At 40.4% G+C, this 24,649-nt stretch overlaps 1 protein-coding gene across 1 annotated transcript in view; it reads right to left on the bottom strand.

Moving 5' to 3' along the window:
• The window catches only part of LOC136857307 (dynein regulatory complex protein 1), a 256,632-nt gene that overhangs the window by 186,794 nt on the left and 45,189 nt on the right, over positions 1–24,649 (bottom strand). Inside the window, exon 6 of the mRNA XM_067135886.2 lies at positions 14,513–14,717. Within this exon, the coding sequence (XP_066991987.2) occupies positions 14,513–14,717 (205 nt within the window). The remainder of the gene's footprint in view (positions 1–14,512; positions 14,718–24,649) is intronic.

Raw genomic sequence — 24,649 nt, 5'->3', positions numbered from 1 at the left:
ATCTGTAATATTTGTTCCGAATGAGTAAATTTATAATACCAATATAAATGGTCTGTTATTGGACATTATAAATTTTCCAGCCAACTCATTCCTGGTTGCCAGCGTTTTGCCCTCGTGTGCTAGGCTGGGCTCATCAGTTGGTACCTAGCACACCTACCAAGACGCATGGCTAGTGCATACCGTGGAGGCCACTGCGTAGGCCAATTGTAGCCACCGGCAGTGCCAATGCACTATGAGACACTACGTCCAATAACGGACCATTTATATTGGTATTCTTCTTTAGCATGCCGCTCCTCTGGTTCGTAAATTTTCTGATACTACTGGTACGTAACAAACTGGTTCATCATAGCATTCGAGCTATTCAATCCCTGCTCTGAGGCACTGATTAGAATGAGCAGTGAGCATATTTAGCGGAATAATGGCAGATGAGTGTTCACGGCTGTCTGCGGCCTGGTCATTCCAGCTCTGGAACTATGGACTGTTAGATTGGCACCATAGTACTGTTCGTTGAAAGTGAGAAAAAAACGCTGTTTTTCATTTGATCGGCTATTTTATATGATAACATTGCCTTTAATCGCTACATTCCTACTGACTTTTTTGTAATGGCATAAGTTGACTTCAGTTAGAAAAACCACAAAGACAGTCTTTCTGAGAATTCCGTTGCGAAGCACGGGTACGTCAGCTAGTAGAAGTATAAAGTTACAGTTTTGTGATGGTAATATTCGTATGTACACTGACTGACAGAGCAAATGCAACACCAAGAAGGAGTGGCTCGAAAGGGATGAAAGTTGGCGAAAAAACAGAGACGGCACGGACGAATAATTGATGTTTATTTCAAACCGATATGCAGGTTACACAATGCGCACGGCATCGACTCAGTAGGATGTAGGACCACCGCGAGCGGCGATGCACGCAGAAACACGTCGAGGTACAGAGTCAATAAGAGTGCGGATGGTGTCCTGAGGGATGGTTCTCCATTCTCTGTCAACCATTTGCCACAATTGGTCGTCCGTACGAGGCTGGGGCAGAGTTTGCAAACGGCGTCCAATGAGATCCCACACGTGTTCGATTGGTGAGAGATCCGGAGAGTACGCTGGCCACGGAAGCATCTGTACACCTCGTAGAGCCTGTTGGGAGATGCGAGCAGTGTGTGGGCGAGCATTATCCTGCTGAAACAGAGCATTGGGCAGCCCCTGAAGGTACGGGAGTGCCACCGGCCGCAGCACATGCTGCACGTAGCGGTGGGCATTTAACGTGCCTTGAATACGCACTAGAGGTGACGTGGAATCATACGCAATAGCGCCCCAAACCATGATGCTGCGTTGTCTAGCGGTAGGGCGCTCCACAGTTACTGCCGGATTTGACCTTTCTCCACGCCGACGCCACACTCGTCTGCGGTGACTATCACTGACAGAACAGAAGCGTGACTCATCGGAGAACACGACGTTCTGCCATTCCCTCATCCAAGTCGCTCTAGCCCGGCACCATGCCAGGCGTGCACGTCTATGCTGTGGAGTCAATGGTAGTCTTCTGAGCGGACGCTGGGAGTGCAGGCCTCCTTCAACCAATCGACAGGAAATTGTTCTGGTCGATATTGAAACAGCCAGGGTGTCTTGCACATGCTGAAGAATGGTGGTTGACGTGGCGTGCGGGGCTGCCACCGCTTGGCGGCGGATGCGCCGATCCTCACGTGCTGACGTCACTCGGGCTGCGCCTGGACCCCTCGCACGTGCCACATGTCCCTGCGCCAACCATCTTCGCCACAGGCGCTGCACCGCCGTGGACACATCCCTATGGGTATCGGCTGCGATTTGACGAAGCGACCAACCTGCCCTTCTCAGCCCGATCACCATACCCCTCGTAAAGTCGTCTGTCTGCTGGAAATGCCTCCGTTGACGGCGGCCTGGCATTCTTAGCTATACACGTGTCCTGTGGCACACGACAACACGTTCTACAATGACTGTCGGCTGAGAAATCACGGTACGAAGTGGGCCATTCGCCAACGCCGTGTCCCATTTATCGTTCGCTACGTGTGCAGCACAGCGGCGCATTTCACATCATGAGCATACCTCAGTGACGTCAGTCTACCCTGCAATTGGCATAAAGTTCTGACCACTCCTTCTTGGTGTTGCATTTGCTCTGTCAGTCAGTGTATAATTTTTATTAACCTGCCAAAAACTAACGACATGGAGCTGTTGCCATTTGAATACGGTTTTAAGGGCCACCAACCCTGGCCGGGATTTGAACCTGCGAACTCAGATTCAGAAGGACAGTGACTCAACCAACAGAACCACATGAAGAGGAGGCGTTTGTGATTATTGTTATAAATAAATGCACTTAGTATTTTTACAAAGGTTTTATGAGGACCATTTATTAAGGCGTATGTTTTCCAACTGTCCCAAATGCACAAGACCGGATGGAGGAACTAGCTGGAAGCTAAAGAGCCTTGCAGGGATGTCACTTCCTTCTCTGTTTACTTTTCCAAACCAAATTCCATGGCATAACAGCCCCAAAGGGTCATTGCCTACCAAGCGACCGCTGTTCAGCCCGAAGGACTGCAGATTAGGAGGTGTCGTGTGGTCAGCACGACAAATCCTCGCCGCCGTTATTCTTGGCTTTCTAGACCGGGGCCGCCATTTCACTGTCAGTTAGCTCCTCAATTATAAGCAAGTGGACAGAGTGTACCTCGAAACAGCCCTCAGATCCAGGTAAAATCCCTGGCCAGGAATCAAACCCAAAGCTTCCAGTAAGAGGCAGGTACACTACCCCTACACTGTGGGGCCGGCTGTTTACTTTTACTGCCCCACTCGGCAGCCCTAAAGATGGTTTTCCATGGTTTCCCATTTTCACACCAGCCAAATGCTAGGGCTGTACCTTAATTAAGCCCACAGCTGCTTCCTTCCCACTCCTAGCCCTTTCTTTTTCCATAGTCACCATAAGGAAGAAAAGGAGAACCATTCGGGAGAGTTTACCAACAAAATTGAGCAAGATAGTTGAGGAATTCAGAAACTATTATACAGAGTAATAAAATCGAAAATAATAAATCAAGAAATAATCAAGGTATTAAAGAGAGAAGATGGACCCATGGTACATGACGAAAAGGGTCTTCAGAAGGTGATGGCAAAGTATTTTGAAAATATAATGTGGATGACTGCTCGGAGGAAGAAGAAGGTAAGAAAATGGAAATAATGGATGGAGAAAAAGAAGAGAACCTGATATCATGGTTGGAACTTGAAAGCAATGACCAAAGGTAAAGCAAGTGGAAAAGACAAATTCAATGTTGATATGATTAAGGCAGCATGAAGCATTGGACTACAGTGGCTATATGGAGCCCTCAATGCCATATTGAAGGATGAAAGGACATGTGAAGATTGGCAACAAGGAAGCATTGTACCATTGTTCAAAGAAGGAAATAGGAAGAAATGTGAAAATTATGGAGGTATAACTCTATTATCACATGGGCTAAAAATAATGGAGAAAGTCATAGACAAAAGACTGAGGGATATATTGGAAACACAGTTAGAGGAAGAACAATATGGCTTTAGACCGAATAGATCAACAATAGACTTGACATTTACAGTGTGAACTATAATGGAAAAACATCTGGAAAGGAACAAGGAAATCATATTTGTATTTTCGGATTTGGAAAAAGATTACAACACAGTTAAGAGAAAACATGTATGGGAATGCCTACTGAAAAGAAATGTACCTAAATCATTAATTAACAAGATTGTTGTTTTATGAGAGTGAAAGCAGTGTACAAGTGGGGAGTGGTGACTCTGAAGCATTTTATACAACAAGAGGTCTCAAGCAATGAAGTGCACTGTCGCCATTATTGTTTATTATATTGATGGATGAAATCATAAAACGTGTAAAACAGAGTATCAGTAGTGATGAAGTGAATGCTTTGTTATTTGCAGATGATGTGGTGATTTGGGGAAAGGGAGACAAGGAAGTACAAAGGAGACTGGATAATTGGAATGAAAATTTGAAGGAGTTTGGAATGGTAGTTTGTAAAAAGAAAACTGTAATCATGCACTGTGGAAAAGAGAAAAAGAGAAGGCAAGTGAACATAGATGGACAATGGGTAGAGAATGTAGAACAGTTTACATATCTCGGTAGCATTAGTAATGGAAGTAATGAAATCAACCCTGAATTTAATAACAGATGAAGTAAAGGTACAACATTTTATCATCAAGTCAGAAAGCTTTTATGGGCTGACAAAGTACCCAAGAGAATGAAATTAACATTATATAAACAGTATTTCATACCAAATGTGACATACGGACTAGAAACTCAGGTAACTAATAAGAGACAGGATAGTAAGATCCAAGCAGTAGAAATGAAATTTTTAAGAACATCGGTTAAAAAGACAAGAAGGGATAGAATTCAAAATATAAAAATCAGAGAAGAGCTAAATATAGAACTGTTAGTACAGAACATACAGAAAGCAAGACTGAGATGGTTCGGAATTGTAAGAAGAATGTGAGAGGAATGGGTAGCAAGAAGGGAATTGGAAAGAGAAGTTAAGGGAAAGAGACCAGTTAAAGTTCGAAACTTCATCACTGATCCGTATTGAACTAATAATTACAATGCTAAAAAGAGAAATATGTTCCACCTATTCAATACAATAATACTGTTGCACAAATTAATGTAGCAACATGTTTAATATGTTATGGGACCGGTTTCGACATATGTCCATGTCATCATCAGCCAATACAAAAATGGCAAGAAGTCAGCACAATTGTAACACTTAAGACACTTTTCTTGAAGAATTAAAAATAGATCACAGCAAGAGTGATCAAGAACCTAAGATATCTACAAAAAATTATCTTCACTTAAAAGTGCTACATGAACTTCATCATCATCATCATCATCATCATCATCATCATCATCATCCTAAACCATCTCCAGTTTCCCGGGTGTGGTATATGAGCCTCCTCCATCTCATCCTGTCATTGTACCATTCTTCCTCCACCAACTTGTCCCAATCATGACCTCTCAGCAGCACATCGCTCTTAACTAAATCTATCCATTTCCTTCGTGGCCTTCCCACAGGTCGTCTTCCTTCTACCTATCTGTCAAATTCCTTCCTTGCAGTTCTGTTTACTGGCATCCTCTTCATGTGAATAAAACCACTTCAGTCCTGATATCTGAATCTTACTGAGGAGAGAATCATCTATTCCTATTTCTTCTCTAATTTTCTCATTCCTAATCTTGTCTTTCCTGGTTTTCTGGATCATAGTGCGTAGGAATTTCATTTCAGCTGCCTGAAGTTTGGAATTATCTCTATTGGTCAGTGTTGTGGTTTCGAGACTGTATGTAAGAATTGGTGTATAATAGGACTTATACAATGTTATTTTTGTTTTCATGGGTATTTGCTCATCCCACAGCAGGTGTCTTACCTGGTGGTAAAATTGTGTTGCCTTATTGATTCGATTGTTCACCTCATGTTTTGCTAGGTTGTCATTTGATATAACGCTACCCAAGTATTTGAAAACTGGAACGCTGTCCAGTTGAGCTTCATTTAACATGACTATTGGTTCTGCTCCTTCCCCATACACTTTCATCACCACCGTCTTGGTCTTGCTGATGTTTAAACCATATTTCTTAAACTCCTCATTCCAGCTTTGCATTCTCTCTCCCAATTCCTCTTCTGAGTCACTCCAGATTGCAACATCATCTGCAAATGTGAAGGCTTTGATATCTCCATGTTCTTTCCTTTTAATAGATTTCATTACTACATCCATTACAATAATAAATAGAAGTGGTGACAATGAGCTGCCCTGCTGCACTCCTCTCTTTGTTTCAAACCAGTCCGACGAACCACATCCTACTTGAATACAGCTTCTGTTCCCACTATACAACATTTTCACTTTGTCTATGAGGCTGTCTCGCACTTGAAGTTCTTTCATGCATTGCCAAATTATTTCCCTTGGTACACTGTCGTATGCTTTCTCAATGTCCAAAAATATTAGAAATAAAGACTTGTTCTTCTCCCAGTATTTCTCCATTAGCATCCTAATTGCAAATATAAGGTCTGTAGTTGACCTTCCTGGTCTGAAACCATACTGCTCTTCTTCCAAAATTGGTTCAACAATATCTGGTCTCTATTATTTTTTCCAATATTTTCGGGACATGAGACAGTAGTGTGATACCACGGTAATTAGTACATTTTCGTCGGTTTCCTTTCTTGAACAGAGGTACAATGATGCCCATCTTCCAGTCCTCAGGAATAGTATTTTCCTCCCATATCTTGTTGAGCAGTCTGTAGAGCCATTGGATTCCTGGAATTCCCGCTGCTTTCAGCATATCTGCACTTAGTTCATCTATGCCCACTGCCTTTCCTTTCTTCATGCTCTTCAGCGCATTTTCAACCTCAAGCCATGTAATTGGTGGTTCAGTTGTGGTTCCTCGACTTGGCTCTCCTCTATCCGTTGTTATGTTTTCTGTATCTCCATTCAGCAGCTTTTCGAAATAGATCTTGAGTTCTTGTTTAATTTCTCCTTCTTCTTGTGCCAGAGTTCCATCATCACATTCTATTGCTTTTATGGTCTCTTGATCCCTTCGCTTGTTTTTCACTACTCTGTATAGCAATTTCATATTTCCTCTACTGTGCTCTTCCAGTTTGTCTGCAAACTCATTCCATTTCTTCTCTTTTTCTTCCCTTACAATGTTCTTTACAGCAAGTTTCTTGTTCCTGTATACTCCTTGAAGTCTTTGTATTTCTTGTTCATTTCGTTCTTCTCCCTGTTTTTGTTTTTCCTTGTCCAGTGCCTTCTTTATTTGGTTTCTTTCTTTAACCACTGTTTTCACTCTATCATTCCACCATGGTGTCTCCTTTTTTCTTTTGATAGAAGTTGTAACTCCACATAGTTTTTGGCTTCTCCCACAAAGGTGTCTTTGAAGGCCTTCCACTCTTCATTAATGCTGGTTACTTCACACTTCGGCAAACTCTGTTGAATCCTTAGTTTATATTCTTCCTTTATTTGGACTTCTTGCAACTTCCAAGTTTTAACCCTTGGTTTTTTCGTAATAAGTTTCTGCGTTTCATTTGTCTTATGTTTGAAGTCTACTACCAACAATCTGTGGTCACTGTCCATGCTTTCACTAGGGATGACCTTTACATCTGTGATGTACCTGCCACTATCTTTATTCATGATTACGTAGTCAATCAATGTTCTATACTGGCCATCCCAACTGTACCTTGTTATTCTGTGACTGTCTCTTTTTTTGAAGAATGTATTTTTGATTATAAGATCATTTCTTCTGCACAGATCTAATAGTTGTTCTCTTTCTGGGTTCCTTTGTCCAAATCCATGTGGACCAATGATGTTCTCGTACCCAAGTCTGTCTACCCCAACTTGCGCATTTAGATCTCCAATAATAATAACATTTTCCTCATTAACTGTATCTTCCAGGTCTTGCCGAAATTTCTCTTCGCCTTCCTCACTGCAGCCTGTCTGTGGGGCATACACTTGTATGATGGTGTACTTAGTGTTCTCCAGTTTCATGAACATTTTAATGATCCTATCACTTTTGCAGATAACTTCAGCTGTAGCATCAGTCCCTTCATTAATTAAGAATCCAACACCATTTTTAGATACCTTCTCCTGTCCACACCAGTATAATTTATATCCTTCACGAAGTGTCTTACTTCCAATCCCTTTCCATTTGGTCTCACTTAATCCCAATATTGATATTTTTCTTCTATCCATCATATCTAGGAGTTCTTCTACCTTTCCAGTTAATGATAGAATGTTCATAGTTCCAATTCGGTATTTGGGTCTCTCTTTTATTTGGGGTTTCCTTTCAGAACATTGTATATCATCAGCCTTACGGTCATCATACTTTACAATTGTCTGAGAGGACGTGTCAGTCCGGTCTATAATCTTCTTTCCGAGGCTCTTTTTCTTATTGAAAGCGACTGTACTCAATACTCTCCTGCTGACTTGCTAGGCCTAACACATAAGAGGATTTTCTTTCAGGGTTTACTCCTTTAGCCTTTGAGGATGCCTTCCTCGTCCTACAAGACAGTAGGTTCCATCTGTACACCCCAGAAGGATGGGTTGCCTCCTCCGCCATCTTCTCTGCCGTAGATGCCGTTGAGGTCTTCACCCTTAACCCAGGGCAAGGGCCCTCCATATTTATGACCCCTGGAGAGAGGGTGTCCCAGTATTTTAAAACCCCCAGGAATTGGGCTACCTGTTGGTCCGTGGGTAGTATTGGTTATTTCAACCAGCCCTACATACTGTAGGGGCCCCCTATCTGCCACCTGGGGAAGCGCTCTGTAGGGGTCAGGTTCTCCTGGTTACTTATTGGAAGTTAACCCCACCCACAAGGAGTAAGGTTAATTGCAGAGCTACATGAACTTCTATTTTTAATTCTTCAAGAAAAGTGTCTTAAGTGTTACAATTGTGTTGACTTCTTGCCATTTTTGTATCGGCTGATGATGACATGGACATATGTCAAAACCGGTCCCATAACATATTAAACATGTTGCTACATTAATTTGTGCAACAATATTATTGTATTGAATAGGTGGAACATCTTTCTCTTTTTAGCATTTTAAAGAGACCAGTTGGAAGACCGAGAAGAAGGTGGATGGATCAGCTCTGGAAGGACATTAGAGAAGACGGGACTGAGCTCGATAGCTGCAGTCGCTTAAGTGCGGCCAGTATCCAGTATTCGGGAGATAGTAGGTTCGAACCCCACTGTCGGCAGCCCTGAAAATGGTTTTCCATGGTTTCCCATTTTCACACCAGGCAAATGCTAGGGCTGTACCTTAAGTAAGGCCACAGCTGCTTCCTTCCCACTCCTAGCCCTTTCCTGTCCCATCATCGCCATAAGACCTATCTGAGTCGGTGCAATGTAAAGCAACTAACAAGAAGGAAAAAAAAGAAAAAAAGAAAAAAAAGAGAGAAGCTAGATTGGATGTGGTGGAAGTAATGGAGCAGGAAAAGTGGAAGGACAGAAAGGAGTGGAAGAGGCTTGTTAATCACACCCGGGCGACTGGAGTGGGACATTGATGATGATGAATCAAAACCATCAATATCTACTGAAGATCCGTCACTGCACTTGGTAGGACCGGCTTTCTTTTCATCTCCACTGGATAAGTTGGCCGTGCGGTTAGGGACACAGCCCTAAAGATGGATTTCTGTGGTTTTCCATTTTCACACCAAGCAAATTTTAGGGCTGTACCTTAATTAAGATCACAGCTGCTTGCTTCCCACTCCTAGCCCTTTCTTTTCCCATCGTCGCCATAAGACCTACGGTGTGACGTAAAGCAAATTCTAAATAAAAAAAGCAATTTTTTTTTCACAAACCCTTCCAAGGAAAAATTGTATCCACGCTACTGGCCTGGACCCACTGAAATTATTTTTTCGGTACGCCACTGCATCCATTCCATTTAAGGTCAAGATAAGCAAGAAGTATGGTTGGAAACTCAAAATAGATACCATAAATGGTTATGGCTCAAAAGTACTAAAGGAAAGTAAGGGACGTGATCTAGTGTTTTAAGTAGAATAGAACGTGACTCCCCATTTTAAAAATGTTTCATGAATCGACTGTGATTCATGCCTCGGCTGCCTTGATGAGAAGATAGAACCATTGGAACTGAATTATCACGCCCGCTAATTACAAAATAGTTACCCGCACTTTTGATGGTGCCATTTGAGGTTCGAATCAGTCCTCGGGCATTTGACAAAATATATAGGCCTACCTATAGAACTTAGGCACGCATTCGCAAATTGTCTTGCTACTGTTAGAATAAAAGAACTTTTGCATATATTACTGAGGATGCACATAGTTTTGGCTCCTTTATGACAAAACTGTCCATCTTAAAAAGAAAAGGTTATTTATATGGCACAATATGAGGAACTAACATGCAGCTCACAATTCTGTCACAGTCTTCCCAATGCTGCAACTTAAACACAGCACATCTATCAACCACAGTACAAGGATATTGTTGTTTCCTGAAACGGATGTGCAAAAGCTGATACGATGCTGTAAGCTTGCAACTGTTTCTGGCCATGGCACCCGTTATCTCGGTGGTCACGTTCCGGCCCCCAACTGGGTAATCCCTTGCCATTTGCCCTTTACCTCATCTCTTAACATTTGTCAACACACGGTTATATTCCCAATATTGTGGCCTTTATGGGGAAATACCACGTGCATCACAATGCTAAGTGCTTTCTTTTCATTCAAGCAGTACAAATATCGAGAATTATGTATGGCCCTACTGAGCCTTGCTAGTAGATTCTTTGTCGCTACATGAATTTAACATTTCAGCATAAGTTTTTAAGTTGTTCATACCGTACGTAAAACAACAGCTGATCCTCGCTCTAGTTTCAGGAAACATTTTGAGGGGGGCCCGGCTACGCCAGTGAAGGGAAATGTTCAATAAACTTCTAAGTTCTTTGAAAACATTTAAGAAAAGGGTAGGTAAAGAATTGATAGGGTATCTGCCACCTGGACGACAGCCCTAAGTGTGGATCATTGATGACTGACTGATTGTTTGAAACGATCTACCCATTCCAGTTTTGTATTCCCAACTAGATATTCAGTTCTCTAAGTTTTCTTCCCTACTGGCATCACTTTAATCTTAGAAAGGCTAATTTTCATATCATATTCTTTGCACCTATTTTTATGTTCCAAGATGCAGGCTTTCAGCACAGTCTGCCATTAAGACCAAGTCATTGGCACAGGCCTAACTGCTTACAACATTTCCACCTAGCTGAATACCTCCTTGCCACTTTATACCTTTCAGTAGATGATCCATGTACACTATGAACAACAAAAGTGAAAGATTACAGCCATGTCTAATACCTATAAGTAAGAGATCATCCTACCATCAATTCTCACAGCAGCCCAATTGTCAACATCCAACATCTACTTTGGTAAATTATTCCAATACCTAATTCCTCCTCATATAAACAAATATTTGCCCCAGTTCATCCTCTTGAATTCCAATTTTTAAAAATTTAATTCAAGCTTATTTGCACGACGTATCTTTATGAATGGTTCTAAGATTGGGGAAAATGTTAGATGCTCTTTCATCTCCAATGATTTTAGCACAAAAATTTTGCTTCCCAATGTGTGTAGCATGTATACTGCATGTATACTCTGCAGTTTGTACTGGGTGACGAAAGAGACCATTTTCTTGTATGAACTGACTCGTTAAGTACTCTGCAGTCTATTGACATTTGTTTCCTACAACACCCACTGGTGCGGCAGATTCATGACCTTCTAGCCAGGTTGTGTGATGCTGGCATGAGAATTTCAGGCTAACTTTTTTTATTGATATCTTGTAAACAGTACATGATAAAACATTTCTGTTTTTTCTCCACTGAATTCTACATACTAATATTAGCATTATTCATGTATTTTGATGCCTGGTAAAAAAATTTGAAACATGATGAAATTAATTCAAATTTCCTTAAATTTACATTAAATCTCAAGCACTGATATATATATATATATAATATCTAATCACATAAAATCTATACGTGTTATGGCAAAACAGTTGGTATTTTTGAAATCAGCACATTGTTTTCCATATGAACCACCTATTTTCACCAAAACTGGGAATTCATTGCAGGCTAGTGTACTCAGTCTCAAACAAGGAAGGTAGTATGTATTAGTGGTATTTTGTTTCTTCCCAAAATAACTCAAAATTATTGTGTTTATTTGAAAAATAAAAATATGTCTAGAATATCCTTCACTAAGCACGTGGAAAATTTAATTAATGTAATGTTGCCAGTAGCCTCTATTTACTACTGCACAAATTATCAGGCAAATCAATGCTTGACAGTGTTGATTGAATTTAAGGGACATAAACCTCAAATATATTATCTCCATTCCTGACTCTCACCTGGAGGCTCTGGTTTTATTACCGCCCAGTCCAGGAATTTTTATTCTGAACTGAATACTGAAACAAGTTCATTCGGACTTGTGACACTAACTGAGGAGCTCTCAAACACGAGAGCAGTGGATGCACTCAAGAAAGTAAGGCAATACGACTGAGTATGTCATCATTGTTGCAATGTGGCATTCCAGTATCCGTAGGCCATCTTGGTGGACAGTAGTCATATTGGCAGGCTGGGCCATTGTGTCACGGAGGCTGGGAAGTATTATCCCAATGATTCAAAACAAAGGAAGAGTCTTTCACAAAAATACTTGAAATAGATTATAATAGAATATTTTTAACAGAGAAAATAACAAACAGAGCCTGGCTAATGTTTAACGTTTGGTACCGACTTGCTCCGACAACAAAGATCGATCAATCAATCAATCAATACTGATCTGCATTTAGAGGAGTCACCCAGCTGGCAGATTCCCTATCGTTGGTTTCTTAGCCTTTTCTTAAACGATTGAAAAGAAATTAGAAATTTATTGAACATCTCCCTTGGCACATTATTCCAATCCCTAACTCCCCTTCCTATAAATGAATATTTGCCCCAATTTGTCCCCTTGAATGCCAACTTTATCTTCATATTGTGATCTTTCCTACTTTTAAAGACACCACTCAAACTCATTCATCTACTAATGTCATTCCACACCATCTCTCCACTGACAGCTCAGAACATACCACTTATAATACCGGTATAGTTGGCCCGTTATTGGACATATAAATTTTCCAGCTAACTCATTCCTGGTTGCCAGCGTTTCGCCTCAGTGCGCTAAGTTGGACTCATCAGTTGGTAAACGGCACACCTACAAAGATGCATGGCTAATGCATAGCATGGAGGCCACTGTGTAGACTACTTGGAGTCACTGGCAGTGCCAATGCACGATGAGACACTCTGTCTCATTTTCACCACTTAGTCGAGCAGCTCGTCTTGTTTCTCCCAAGTCTTCCCAGCCCAAACTTTGCAACATTTTTGTAACACTACTCTTTTGTCAGAAATCACCCAGAACAAATTGAGTTGCATTTCTTTGGATTTTGTCCAGTTCTTGAATCAAGTAATCCTGGTGAGGGTCCCATACACTGGAACCATACTTTAGTTGCGGTCTTACCAGAGACTTATATGCCCACTCCTTTACATCCTTATTACAACCCCTAAATACCCTCATAACCATGTGCAAAGATCTGTACCCTTTATTTACAATCCCATTTATGTGATTACCCCAATGAAGATCTTTCCTTACATTAACACCTAGGTACTTACAATGATCCCAAAAAGGAACTTTTACCCCATCAAAGCAGAAATTAAAACTGAGAGGACTTTTCCTATTAATGAAACTCACAACCTAACTTTTAACCCCGTTTATCATCATACCATGCTTACTGTCCATCTCACAATATTATCGAGGTCATTTTACAGTATCTCACAATCTTCTAGCTTATTTATTACTCTACACAGAATAACATTGTCTGAAAAAATCCTTGTCTCTGATTCCACTTCATTACTCATATCATTTATATGTCTATGAGAAAACATAAAGGTCCAATAATACTTACTGCCTTGAGGAATTACCCTCTTAATTATTACAGGGTCAGATAAAGCCTCACCTACTCTAATTCTCTGAGATATATTTTCTAGAAATATAGCGACTCATTCAGTCACTCTTTTATCTAGTCCAGTTGCGCTCATTTTTGCCAGTAGTCTCCCATGATCTATCCTGTTAAATGCCTTAGATAGAGCAATTGCAATACAGTCCATTTGACCTCCTGAATCCAGGATATCTGCTATATCTTGCTGGAATCCTACAGGCTGAGCTTCATTGGAATAACCTCAACAACTTTGAAGTATAATAATTAGAATAATTAAAAAATATGCATAGGAAATTACTTCCATATACTGACATTAACGGGCATAGGGTATGAATAAGAGAATTAATCTTTAAATTAATTTTCAAGATATTAGGCCATGCTCAGTACATATGGTACATATTGAAAAGATGTTAAGTACAGAATAAAACTACCCAATCAAACACCAGTGGAATTTGAACCCACAATCATTTGTTTTTGCATGGGATGTTCTTTCCAACAGAAATTTATATTAAACATGACAAAATATCTCACAACAATAAAGCAAGATGAAGTCTGTACAAGGAATTAGTGAAGTATGTTCACACATAACATTACTTGAGAGAGGGCAATGCTTGACAGCATATGTCTCCCACATGGTCTCAAGAAGGAAGCAGGTGAGTTAAGATTGCTCTTAGGGTCCCTCATAATATTTAGTGCATAATGCACATCTGCATAACACATACAAAAACTATGGTGTGATGCACATGACTTCTCCTAGGCTAACTGTTTCATTTTTGCATTTTAACATGTTCTCTGCTTGAAGACCAGCGGCCAAATGTGCAGCATCAACGTGTTATGTTCCCTATCTCACTCCATTACTTTCACAATGACTACTCGTAGAACCAGCTATGTACGAGACTGCCAGTGCAGAAGGCTTGGTTTCTCACTGCTTCTTCACAGATTCCATGAACAGATTTTAGCTTTTGAAACAATAAAATCTGTATTGTGTTTCTGGATATAAATATCTAGTGCACTAACTTTTCTGCTCCTCCATTGCATAATGAATATCCAAAGGGTCGTTCGAGCTGGAAATTTCTTCCCATTTTGAATGGATAGCCTCAAATTTTCTCATACTCTCCGCATCCTCTTCTTCAAGATGTTTTAGACGTTCTTCTCGTGTTATTACCTGGTCTTCACGACGCTTTACTTCTCGAGCGTCATTTGCTACTCTGACATTTCCCACCTAGAAAATCAGAAACTCCAAAAAGTTGCATTGCAGTGTATGTCTATATCTCCTCATCATTGGTAAATAGCAATAGTACATATGAAACACACAACACATAAGAAAAGTACTAAATATTTCAAGTCACTTGTTTTTTACAACACTGAACAACTATTTACAGGGTTTTCCATATAAAACCTGACCGCTTGCATGTGGCTGAACCAAGGCGAGCCAGCCGATTGGCTTCCCCCACATCCGCAGTCTACCTGGCCACAGACAGCCTGTACTCTTTCTTCACTTCTTAAATCTGTAAAACTGCATATGCATTATAAGAAACTAAACTCTTATCTCATAGCAAATCAGAATGTCATTCTTCTGCAGATGAACTGGCATTGTACCAGGTAAACACATTTCAACTGAAAAGATTTAGCTTGGCCACTGTAATGAATCTAATTGCAGTTTGTACTGAAACTTTTTTTTTTTTTTTGCTAGGGGCTTTACGTCGCACCGACACAGATAGGTCTTATGGCGACGATGGGATAGGGAAGGCCTAGGAGTTGGAAGGAAGCGGCTGTGGCCTTAATTAAGGTACAGCCCCAGCATTTGCCTGGTGTGAAAATGGGAAACCACGGAAAACCATCTTCAGGGCTGCCGATAGTGGGATTCGAACCTACTATCTCCCGGATGCAAGCTCACAGCTGCGCACCTCTACACGCACGGCCAACTCGCCCGGTTGTACTGAAACTGTACAGTGTCCTGTACAGCTGACTGGTATTATTTGCATCTCTCCATCTTATTAAAATTATGTCAGAAATCAGATCATTTGTGTCAGGTATGTCCGAAATGAATGTTCCCGGGACTCGATCGACGTTTGGCCAGAACCAGACTCGCGAAGGAGAGCTCGGTGAACAAAGAAAAGGAGAAGGTGAAACCAGTCCACCACAAAAAAGCTCTTTCATTCAGTTGAAAGAGAGAAGAATAAGATATGACGCTCCAACTAGTCTAATACACCCAGGGGAGTGGGTAATTTACAGTGTTCCAAGCTAACGGAGGCAATTTCCCATTTTCCCCTCATGTTTCACAAGTGCCAATGTTGAATTTTGGTGTGCAAAATTATGTGATATTTTGATCCAGAAATAGAAAAGTTACGTAAAAGACATCAATAAATAGAGCAGAATTCATTCTACATTACGAGCTAAAAAGATGCAATACTTCATTCACGGGGCAAATTGAGTCACGAGCTGTCCAGACAAATGTATGTGAACCAGATGTGTCCAGAAGAGCGTCCATGTAGACGGGACATGCTAAAAAGTTTAGCTCCACCCTCCTAGTAATCCTTGTACTCTACTGAATGCAAGAGAGTAATTATGCGAGAACGGATGATCGATTTGCGATCACAAGTAGCTCAAGTGAAAGAGGAAGTCGAGATCTATTAAATGCACTCTTTAAATGTCTCAAATTCAAGTTAACAAAGTCAATTTCCTTCAGTGGGAATGTTGCAATCTCAAACTCCAAGGATAGGACAGTTAACAATAAAATGAGGATATGTTGCTGGATAATGGTTAGTCTTGTGAGAACTACCAGAGAAAGAATCTATACCAGTCACGGTCGTGAGTGTTATAGTCCGGCAGTGTATTTTGAACTGTAAATCATGAGTGACCTGAAGATTAGCTTATTGAGACTGAGCGAAGTCTCGAATTACATCCCTAATAAAGCTAGGCCACTGTAAAGCCAACTAGACAATAAGTGGGAGTTGACTAAATCAATGCCAACATGAATTAAGGCCTGATATAAGTCAGCAAATGCTGGAAGTTCAGAGTGGTATATTTTGGTGGTAGAATAGCATCGGCTGGGCCATTCCACTATTCTGGGTAAGGTTTCTCACATCTTATGAGTTGCCTTACTTGCCTCATTAACATGTGTCGGCCATTGCTGAATGACCTGCTTTCACATGGGAACTCCACTGTCTAAATTCTGTGTGTGTGCCGCCATATCTAAGGATGGGATCATGTGGCAAGTGTTGGAGTTGATATTCACTGGATTATTTCAAGATTATACCAGCTGAACGTCCCGAGATATCATAGACTGACGCAGGCAAGGACTGAAGGCTGATGCTCCTGTCTACAGTGCCGTGAAGATGACCATGTATATTCCACGATAGGAAGACCGTGGAAGGAAAAAAATGATCACCAAAAGATAAGTAGATGAGTATTTCTTAGCATGCAAACACCGGCAATATGTAGGATTTTAAAAAATGTCTAATTGTTGTAAATAATATGATATTGAGCTTGATTTTTATAATGGTAACGTAAAGTCACAAGAGCTAAAATTTTCTGGATGAAACCACATTTATCTCCTAAGTATTTTGGGATTACTTTCATTTTTATTAGTGATTTTGTAATATATTCGTGTGTATGGGAGACATGATTAGAATAGCATTAGAGCGTCCCTGGGCGGGATGGAAAACAGTAGGGAGTGGTGGATGAGAATTATCATGTCTGAGAGTTTGTTATTATTGTTCAATGTCGTGGTTGTTGGGGAAATGGCATAGCTGGATGCTCTCCGGGTTTCAATCAGACATTGCATGATTAGCTGACACGTGATGGTTAAGGCATGAAATATTCAAGAATGAAGAGTTCTGACTGAGAGACAGAGATACCACCAACATGTGATATTTAGAGGGATAGTGTTAGGAGCAGTTTGTAAAATTTCCCTTGACTTTTGATGAGTTTTACTAGATTGCCATTTGGAGTACGTTATTTTTTGTTTTCCATGCAAAACAGTGTGAATTTGTAGTGTATGCCAGGAAACTGAGAGAGTGATAAGAATTGATGGCAAGTGGAGAGAAAATATGAAAAAGTGAGAGAAAGGACAGTCATAGCCCATATGTCCTGGAAATATGATATGCGATATGAGAAGTAACAAGAAGGCTGAATGCGCAGATAATCTATAACGAGATATGGAATAAAGGATTAGAAAATTATAATATCCCAAGGTAATCTATGTGAAGAATGAGTGAATCGAGAATAAGTGAATAATATTCCTTGGGAAATCTGTGATGATACGGAATAAGGGGGAGAAATAAATAAATTGGTCGATAAGAAGTGTATCCTAGGAAGATAATTAGCAGCTGTAATTAGATGGGTGTGGCCCACGCCAACCAGTAAATGATGAAACGGCGATCAACTGACCTATTGAGCTCAACAAAGGAGAGACATTTTTGTTGTTGTTCCCTTCCCTCCATGCAGAGAGGCTTGTCGTGGTATTGAAATTTAAGGCCATGGACCCCTGCAACCTCCACACTGTGTTTTCTTTCAATAGTTCCATTTAAGAACACTTGTATTAAAATGATAATATAGTAATAAAAACTGGTAGTTAAGAGATGCACACACACAAACACACACACCTCCATTCAGAATTATGAGGAAGCAGGTAGTTTAGGGATTTCAGATGTGTGTGTCTCAGTCAGAGGAGCCCCATTTGAATTCAGACAATGGCCGGATTGTGAAGGCGTACGAGATCTCTGTGCTAAACTTTAACCTGGAGCAGAAGAAGTGTATGTCTATGTTTTTCTTCCAGGAATGGCCCCCACTTGTTCATAGAGTGTGGATAAGATTGTGTGAAGGGTTTTATTTCCTTTAAGCCCAAACAGCGCCTATTTCACTGTTGTATGGCCTAGCTGGTAGGGCCAAAGTTTCATCCAAAGAATTTGCTCACTGTTGTGTGTCATTTAAGTAAATGTTTTGCTCACGTGTTGATGACGTAATTTAGGGAACCGGTTGTTTACGTGCTAAGGTAGAATTGTATTATGTAGGCGGACATCTACTTGAATGATGCAATGAAGGTGATCGACAGAAAGATGATTATTACGGAAAGATCATGGAAATTTAATTGCCAGATTTCAAGTATATGTGACGACTAGATGAAGTCTGTGATTTATATCACCGAGCACCCTTCAGGCATGTTTCCTTTTCCTTGCGGTGAGATCTTATTGCTTTGTGGTGTTCTTTTTTTTTTTTTTTTTTTTTTTTTTGTCACAGTTCAGTGAAAAAATTTATATTCATAACTCCTTTATATAATTCTTATCATATCTAGCATAGTTAAGCAGTATTCAGTAGATATTTGAGCCAAATCTTACTTTCATATTAGATAAGACTCCATTTGTATTTCTTGTTGACATTTAGCAAACAGATCACCCCATTTTTTGCTCAAGCTAGGCTGGAGCACCTTTAGAAAGTAGGAGGATGGCAATTTGAAGCCCTTGGTTGTCGCCTCGGGTCGTTCATCAATACTGTCTCATCCGTGGTTAATGACAAGTTTACATATGTCCATGGTTTCTGATGATGTAGAAATATGGGTACATGTGCCTCCCTTGATACGTTACATTTGACATCAAGCAACGTGGTGTATTATTTGACCATTGCAGTCAAATTACACTCTGGAAAGATGGGTACATCTGGCTCCCAGTACATGGAGCATTGCTGCAGATAGGTTCATATGGGTACAGTATGTTACCTCTAAGTTCCTCCAATATGTGTGTAGATTTGTTTGAGACACTTTGCCCTTCAGGGTACTGTTCAATCTGGGAAGCGGGAGGGTCTTAAACCAGCACTAATCACTCTATCTTCAAACACTTCCATAATTGTATCAATGGACTCCTCTGCCATACAAGCAGCTGTGGAATCTTGTTGAAACAAAGAATATGATTGTTCTTCTTCCATTGGCTGATTGAAAAAAGAGATGAGAAGGGTGTTTCTGCACTGCTCTCCATTTACTTTTTTCCTCATAAAACACTGGACCAATAATGTGTGTTTTGCTAATATCTCCTATTTTCCTATCATAAAGAGGAATTTCCTCTATACAATGCGGATTTTCAAAACTCCAATAGCATGTGTTGTGAGTGTTGATATGAAGGACAGGAAGGAAGCCAAATAGTCAGGTGGGCTGTGGGTGTGGGAAAAGTGAGCCAACCATCAGGCTAGCCTTGGCTTAGCCACAAGCGAGTGGCCAAGTTTTATATGGAAAATCCTGTATTTGTAAATACAGCAGAACAGTACAGTACAGTACAGTACCTTTTCAGGGTCTTTTTCATGATATGTTCAGTAACATTATGCCCATATAACTGAGTAGTCCATCCTAAAAGTAACACATGTACTTAGACTATGAGACTGCTAGGTGACAATGCACTGGTATACACAACAGTTGTGTGGAGAAAGTGGGACTAAAAAATATATATATATTTTTTTAAAAAAATTTAAAAGTTTTGGTCTTTGAGGTCAGTTAAGTTGCTCTGCTGGTGATTTCAATTAAGATTTGGAAAATCACTATTACCAGTCACTTTTGAAGTTCTATTAAATAATTCACTTCACCACGCAGTTTAGAGACTGTGTTCCATTGTCACATGGAGAAATGCTGATGCCATTTATTAAATAAAACTTCAAAAAGTGTTTGGTAACAGTGATTTATTATTTCATAAAGATCGACTGATTGAGTGATCGATTGATTGATGTATTTATTTATTTATTTTATTTTATTTACTTAGGATCAGCTACAGTATAGTGCCAAATCACAAAAATATGTAATATGCACAATAGTTATATTAGAAATATACAAACATTTACAACGGACGCAAATACACGGTGAATCATCTGAAACTTGCCCCAAATATTTCTGAAATGGAAGGTGCTATTGATGTGCTGTTTTAACAGAAATAAAGTATATGCAAGGGCTCACTCATAACTGTAGTTCATACACAAATTTTAATAATTATTAGAATATGCATTATTTCCTCCTCTGCAAACCATGTGACCTTGCCGCGGTGGGGAGGCTTGCGTGTCCCAATGATGCAGATAGCCAAGCCGCAGGTGCAACCATATCGGATGGGTATCTGTTGAGAGACCAGACTAACGAATGGTTCATCGAAATGGGGGTAGCAGCCTTTCGGTAGTTGCAAGGGCGGCAGTATAGATGATTGACTGATACGGCCTTGTAATAATACTCAACATGGCTTAGCTGTGTTGATACTGCTACACGGCTGAAAGCAACGGGAAACTACAGCAGTAACTAACTCCCGAGGACATGCAGCTCTCTCTGTATGAATGATGTACTGATGATGGCTTCCTCCCGGGTAAAATATTCTGGAGGTAAACTAGTCCCCCATTCAGATCTCCGGGTGGGGACTACACGAGAGGGGGCGATCATCAGGAAGATGGATACTGACATTCTGCGAGTCGGAGCATGGAATGTTAGAAGTTTGAATCGTTGTGGTAGGTTAGAGAATCTGAAAAGGGAGATGGATAGGCTAAAGTTAGATGTAGTTGGTATAAGTGAAGTACGTTGGCAGGAAGAACAAGATTTTTGGTCAGGTGACTACCGAATTATCAACACAAAATCAAACAGAGGAAATGCAGGAGTTGGTTTAATAATGAATAAGAAAATAGGGCAGCGGGTAAGCTACTACGACCAGCATAGTGAAAGAATTATTGTCGTCAAGATAGACACCAAACCAATGCCCACCACAATAGTGCAGGTCTATATGCCTACTAGTTCAGCAGATGATGAAGAAATCGAAAGAATATATGAGGAGATACGAAGATTTAATACAATATGTAAAAGGTGACGAGAATTTAATTGTGATGGGAGACTGGAATGCAGTGGTAGGCCAAGGAAGAGAAGGTAGTACAGTAAGAGAATTTGGATTGGGACAAAGGAACGAAAGAGGAAGTCGGCTGGTTGAATTCTGCACTGATCATAATTTAGTCCTTGCCAATACTTGGTTCAAACACCACAAACGACGGCTGTATACGTGGACGAGACCTGGAGACACTGGAAGGTATCAAATAGACTTCATTATGATTAGGCAGAGATTCAGAAACCAGGTGTTGGATTGCAAAACATTCCCAGGAGCAGACATGGACTCTGACTACAACTTGTTGGTCATGAAATGCCATCTGAAGTTGAAGAAATTGAAGAAAGGAAAGAATGCAAAAAGATGGGATCTAGTCAAGTTGAAAGAAAAGTGTGAGGGATTGTTTCAAGGAACATGTTGCACAAGGACTAAATGAAAAGGCTGAAGGAAACACTATAGAGGAAGAGTGGAGAGTCATGAAAAATGAAGTCAGTAGGGCTGCTGAAGAAATGTTAGGAAGGAAGAAAAGATCAACTAAGAATCAGTGGATAACTCAGGAGATACTAGACCTGATTGATGAATGACGAAAATACAAGAATGCTAGAAATTTTTTTTTTTTTTGCTAGGGGCTTTACGTCGCACCGACACAGATAGGTCTTATGGCGACGATGGGACAGGAAAGGGCTAGGAATGTGAAGGAAGCGGCCGTGGCCTTAATTAAGGTACAGCCCCAGCATTTGCCTGGTGTGAAAATGGGAAACCACGGAAAACCATTTTCAGGGCTGCCGATAGTGGGATTCGAACCTACTATCTCCCGGATGCAAGCTCACAGCCGCACGCCTCTACGCGCACGGCCAACTCGCCCGGTAATGCTAGAAATGAAGAGGGCAGAAAAGAATACAGGCGATTAAAGAATCAAGTGGATAGAAAGTGCAAGGTAGCTAAGGAAGAATGGCTGAAGGAGAAGTGCAAAGGTGTCGAAGGCTGTATGGTCCTGGGAAAGGTAGATGCTGCATACAGGAAAATCAAGGAAACCTTTGGAGAAAGGAAATCTAGGTGTATGAATATTAAGAGCTCAGATGGAAAGCCACTTATAGGGAAAGAAGACAAAGCAGAAAGATGGCAGGAGCATATCCAACAGTTGTATCAAGGTAAAGATGTAGATAATTTGGTTCTGGAACATGAAGAGGCTGTTGATGCTGATGAAATGGAAGACCCAATTTTGAGGTCAGAGTTTGACAGAGCTGTGAGTGACCTCAATAGGAACAAGGCACCTGGAATTGATGACATTCCCTCTGAATTACTGACTGCCTTAGAAGAAACCAGCAAGGCAAGGTTATTTCATTTAGTGTGCAAGATGTATGAGACAGGAGAAGTCCCATCCGATTTTTGGAAGAATGTTGTTATACCTATTCCCAAGAAAGCCGGTGCTGACAGGTGTGAAAACTACCACACCATTAGTTTAGTATCTCATGCCTGCAAAATTTTAACACGCATTATTTACAGAAGAATGGAAAAACAAGTTGAAGCTGAGTTGGGAGAAGATCAATTTGGCTTCAGAAGAAATGTAGGAACACGTGAAGCAATCCTGACTTTACGTCCGATCTTAGAGGATCGAATCAAGAAGGACAAGCCCACGTACATGGCATTCGTAGATCTAGAAAAGGCATTCGATAATGTTGATTGGACCAAGCTATTTATGATTCTGAGGATGATAGGGATCAGATACCGAGAACGAAGAATTATCTACAATCTGTATAAAAATCAGTCTGCAGTAATAAGAATCGAGGGCTTTGAAAAAGAAGCAGCAATCCAGAAAGGAGTGAGACAAGGCTGCAGTTTGTCCCCTCTCCTTTTCAATGTTTACATAGAACAGGCAGTAAAGGAAATCAAAGAGAAATTTGGAAAGGGAATCACAGTCCAGGGAGAGGAAATCAAAACCTTGAGATTTGCCGATGATATTGTTATTTTATCTGAGACTGCAGAAGATCTCGAGAAGTTGCTGAATGGTATGGATAAAGTCTTGGGTAAGGAGTACAAGATGAAAATAAATAAGTCCAAAACAAAAGTAATGGAGTGCAGTCGAACGAAGGCAGGTGATGCAGGAAATATTAGATTAGGAAATGAAGTCTTAAAGGAAGTAGATGAATATTGTTACTTGGGTAGTAAAATAACTAACGATGGCAGAAGTAAGGAGGACATAAAATGCAGACTAGCACAAGCAAGGAAGAGCTTTCTTAAGAAAAGAAATTTGCTCACTTCAAACATTGATATCGGAATTAGAAAGATGTTTTTGAAGACTTTCGTGTGGAGCATGGCATTGTACGGAAGTGAAACATGGACGATAACTAGCTCAGAAAGAAAGAGAATAGAAGCTTTTGAAATGTGGTGTTACAGAAGAATGCTGAAGGTGAAATGGATAGATCGAATCACAAATGAAGAGATACTGAATCGAATTGGTGAGAGGAGATCGATTTGGCTAAATTTGACGAGAAGAAGAGATAGAATGATAGGACACATCTTAAGACACCCAGGACTTGTTCAGTTGGTTTTTGAAGGAAGAGTAGGTGGTAAGAATGGTAGGGGTAGACCAAGGTATGAATATGACAAGCAGATTAGAGCAGATGTAGGATGCAATAGTTACGTAGAAATGAAAAGGTTAGCACAGGATAGGGTGGCATGGAGAGCTGAATCAAACCAGTCTATGGACTGATGACTCAAACACAACACATGCATTATTTTAGAAAGTTTGACATTTTTTAATGGAACAGTGCTTATTGACATTAACAAAATAAAACTAGCATAAATTAGAATGTCAGTATGGTTATTTTCAGGATTCTAGTACAAGTAGTTTATGAACTATCGTAGTTGGAAAATGGTAAATATCAACAGTTGTTTGCTCCATTCAACTGCTTAGTTATGAGGCTATGATGTACTTATGTTTGTTTCCTTTAAAATATACCAATTGCATTGCAACTTTCTTGTCAATTACTTTGTGATAGTTCAAGAAGTACGATGTACCTATCCTGAAAAAGCCAACATGTTAATGGTGGTAACATATATTATGGAGAATGTAGGAAGAATGCTGTTCGTTCTCTGTCAGAATACTGATACCATTGTCATCAATCGACGTTTAGCCAGAACCAGACTCGCAAAGGAGAGTTCACAGTCGCATTCCGGTGACATTATGAAGTTCCAATTGTGGAGTGAATCCCTGCATCTTCCATGGTCTATCCGAACTCTGTTAAGAATGACATACTGCCTGTGCAGTAGATGAAATCCACTAATAATTTGCGCACCAGAAAACATGTTGTGAGGGATCTGA

Source organism: Anabrus simplex, chromosome 1 (genome assembly GCF_040414725.1).
Source record: "Anabrus simplex isolate iqAnaSimp1 chromosome 1, ASM4041472v1, whole genome shotgun sequence".
Classification (NCBI taxonomy): domain Eukaryota; kingdom Metazoa; phylum Arthropoda; class Insecta; order Orthoptera; family Tettigoniidae; genus Anabrus; species Anabrus simplex.
This window is presented reverse-complemented; position numbering and strand designations above follow the sequence as displayed.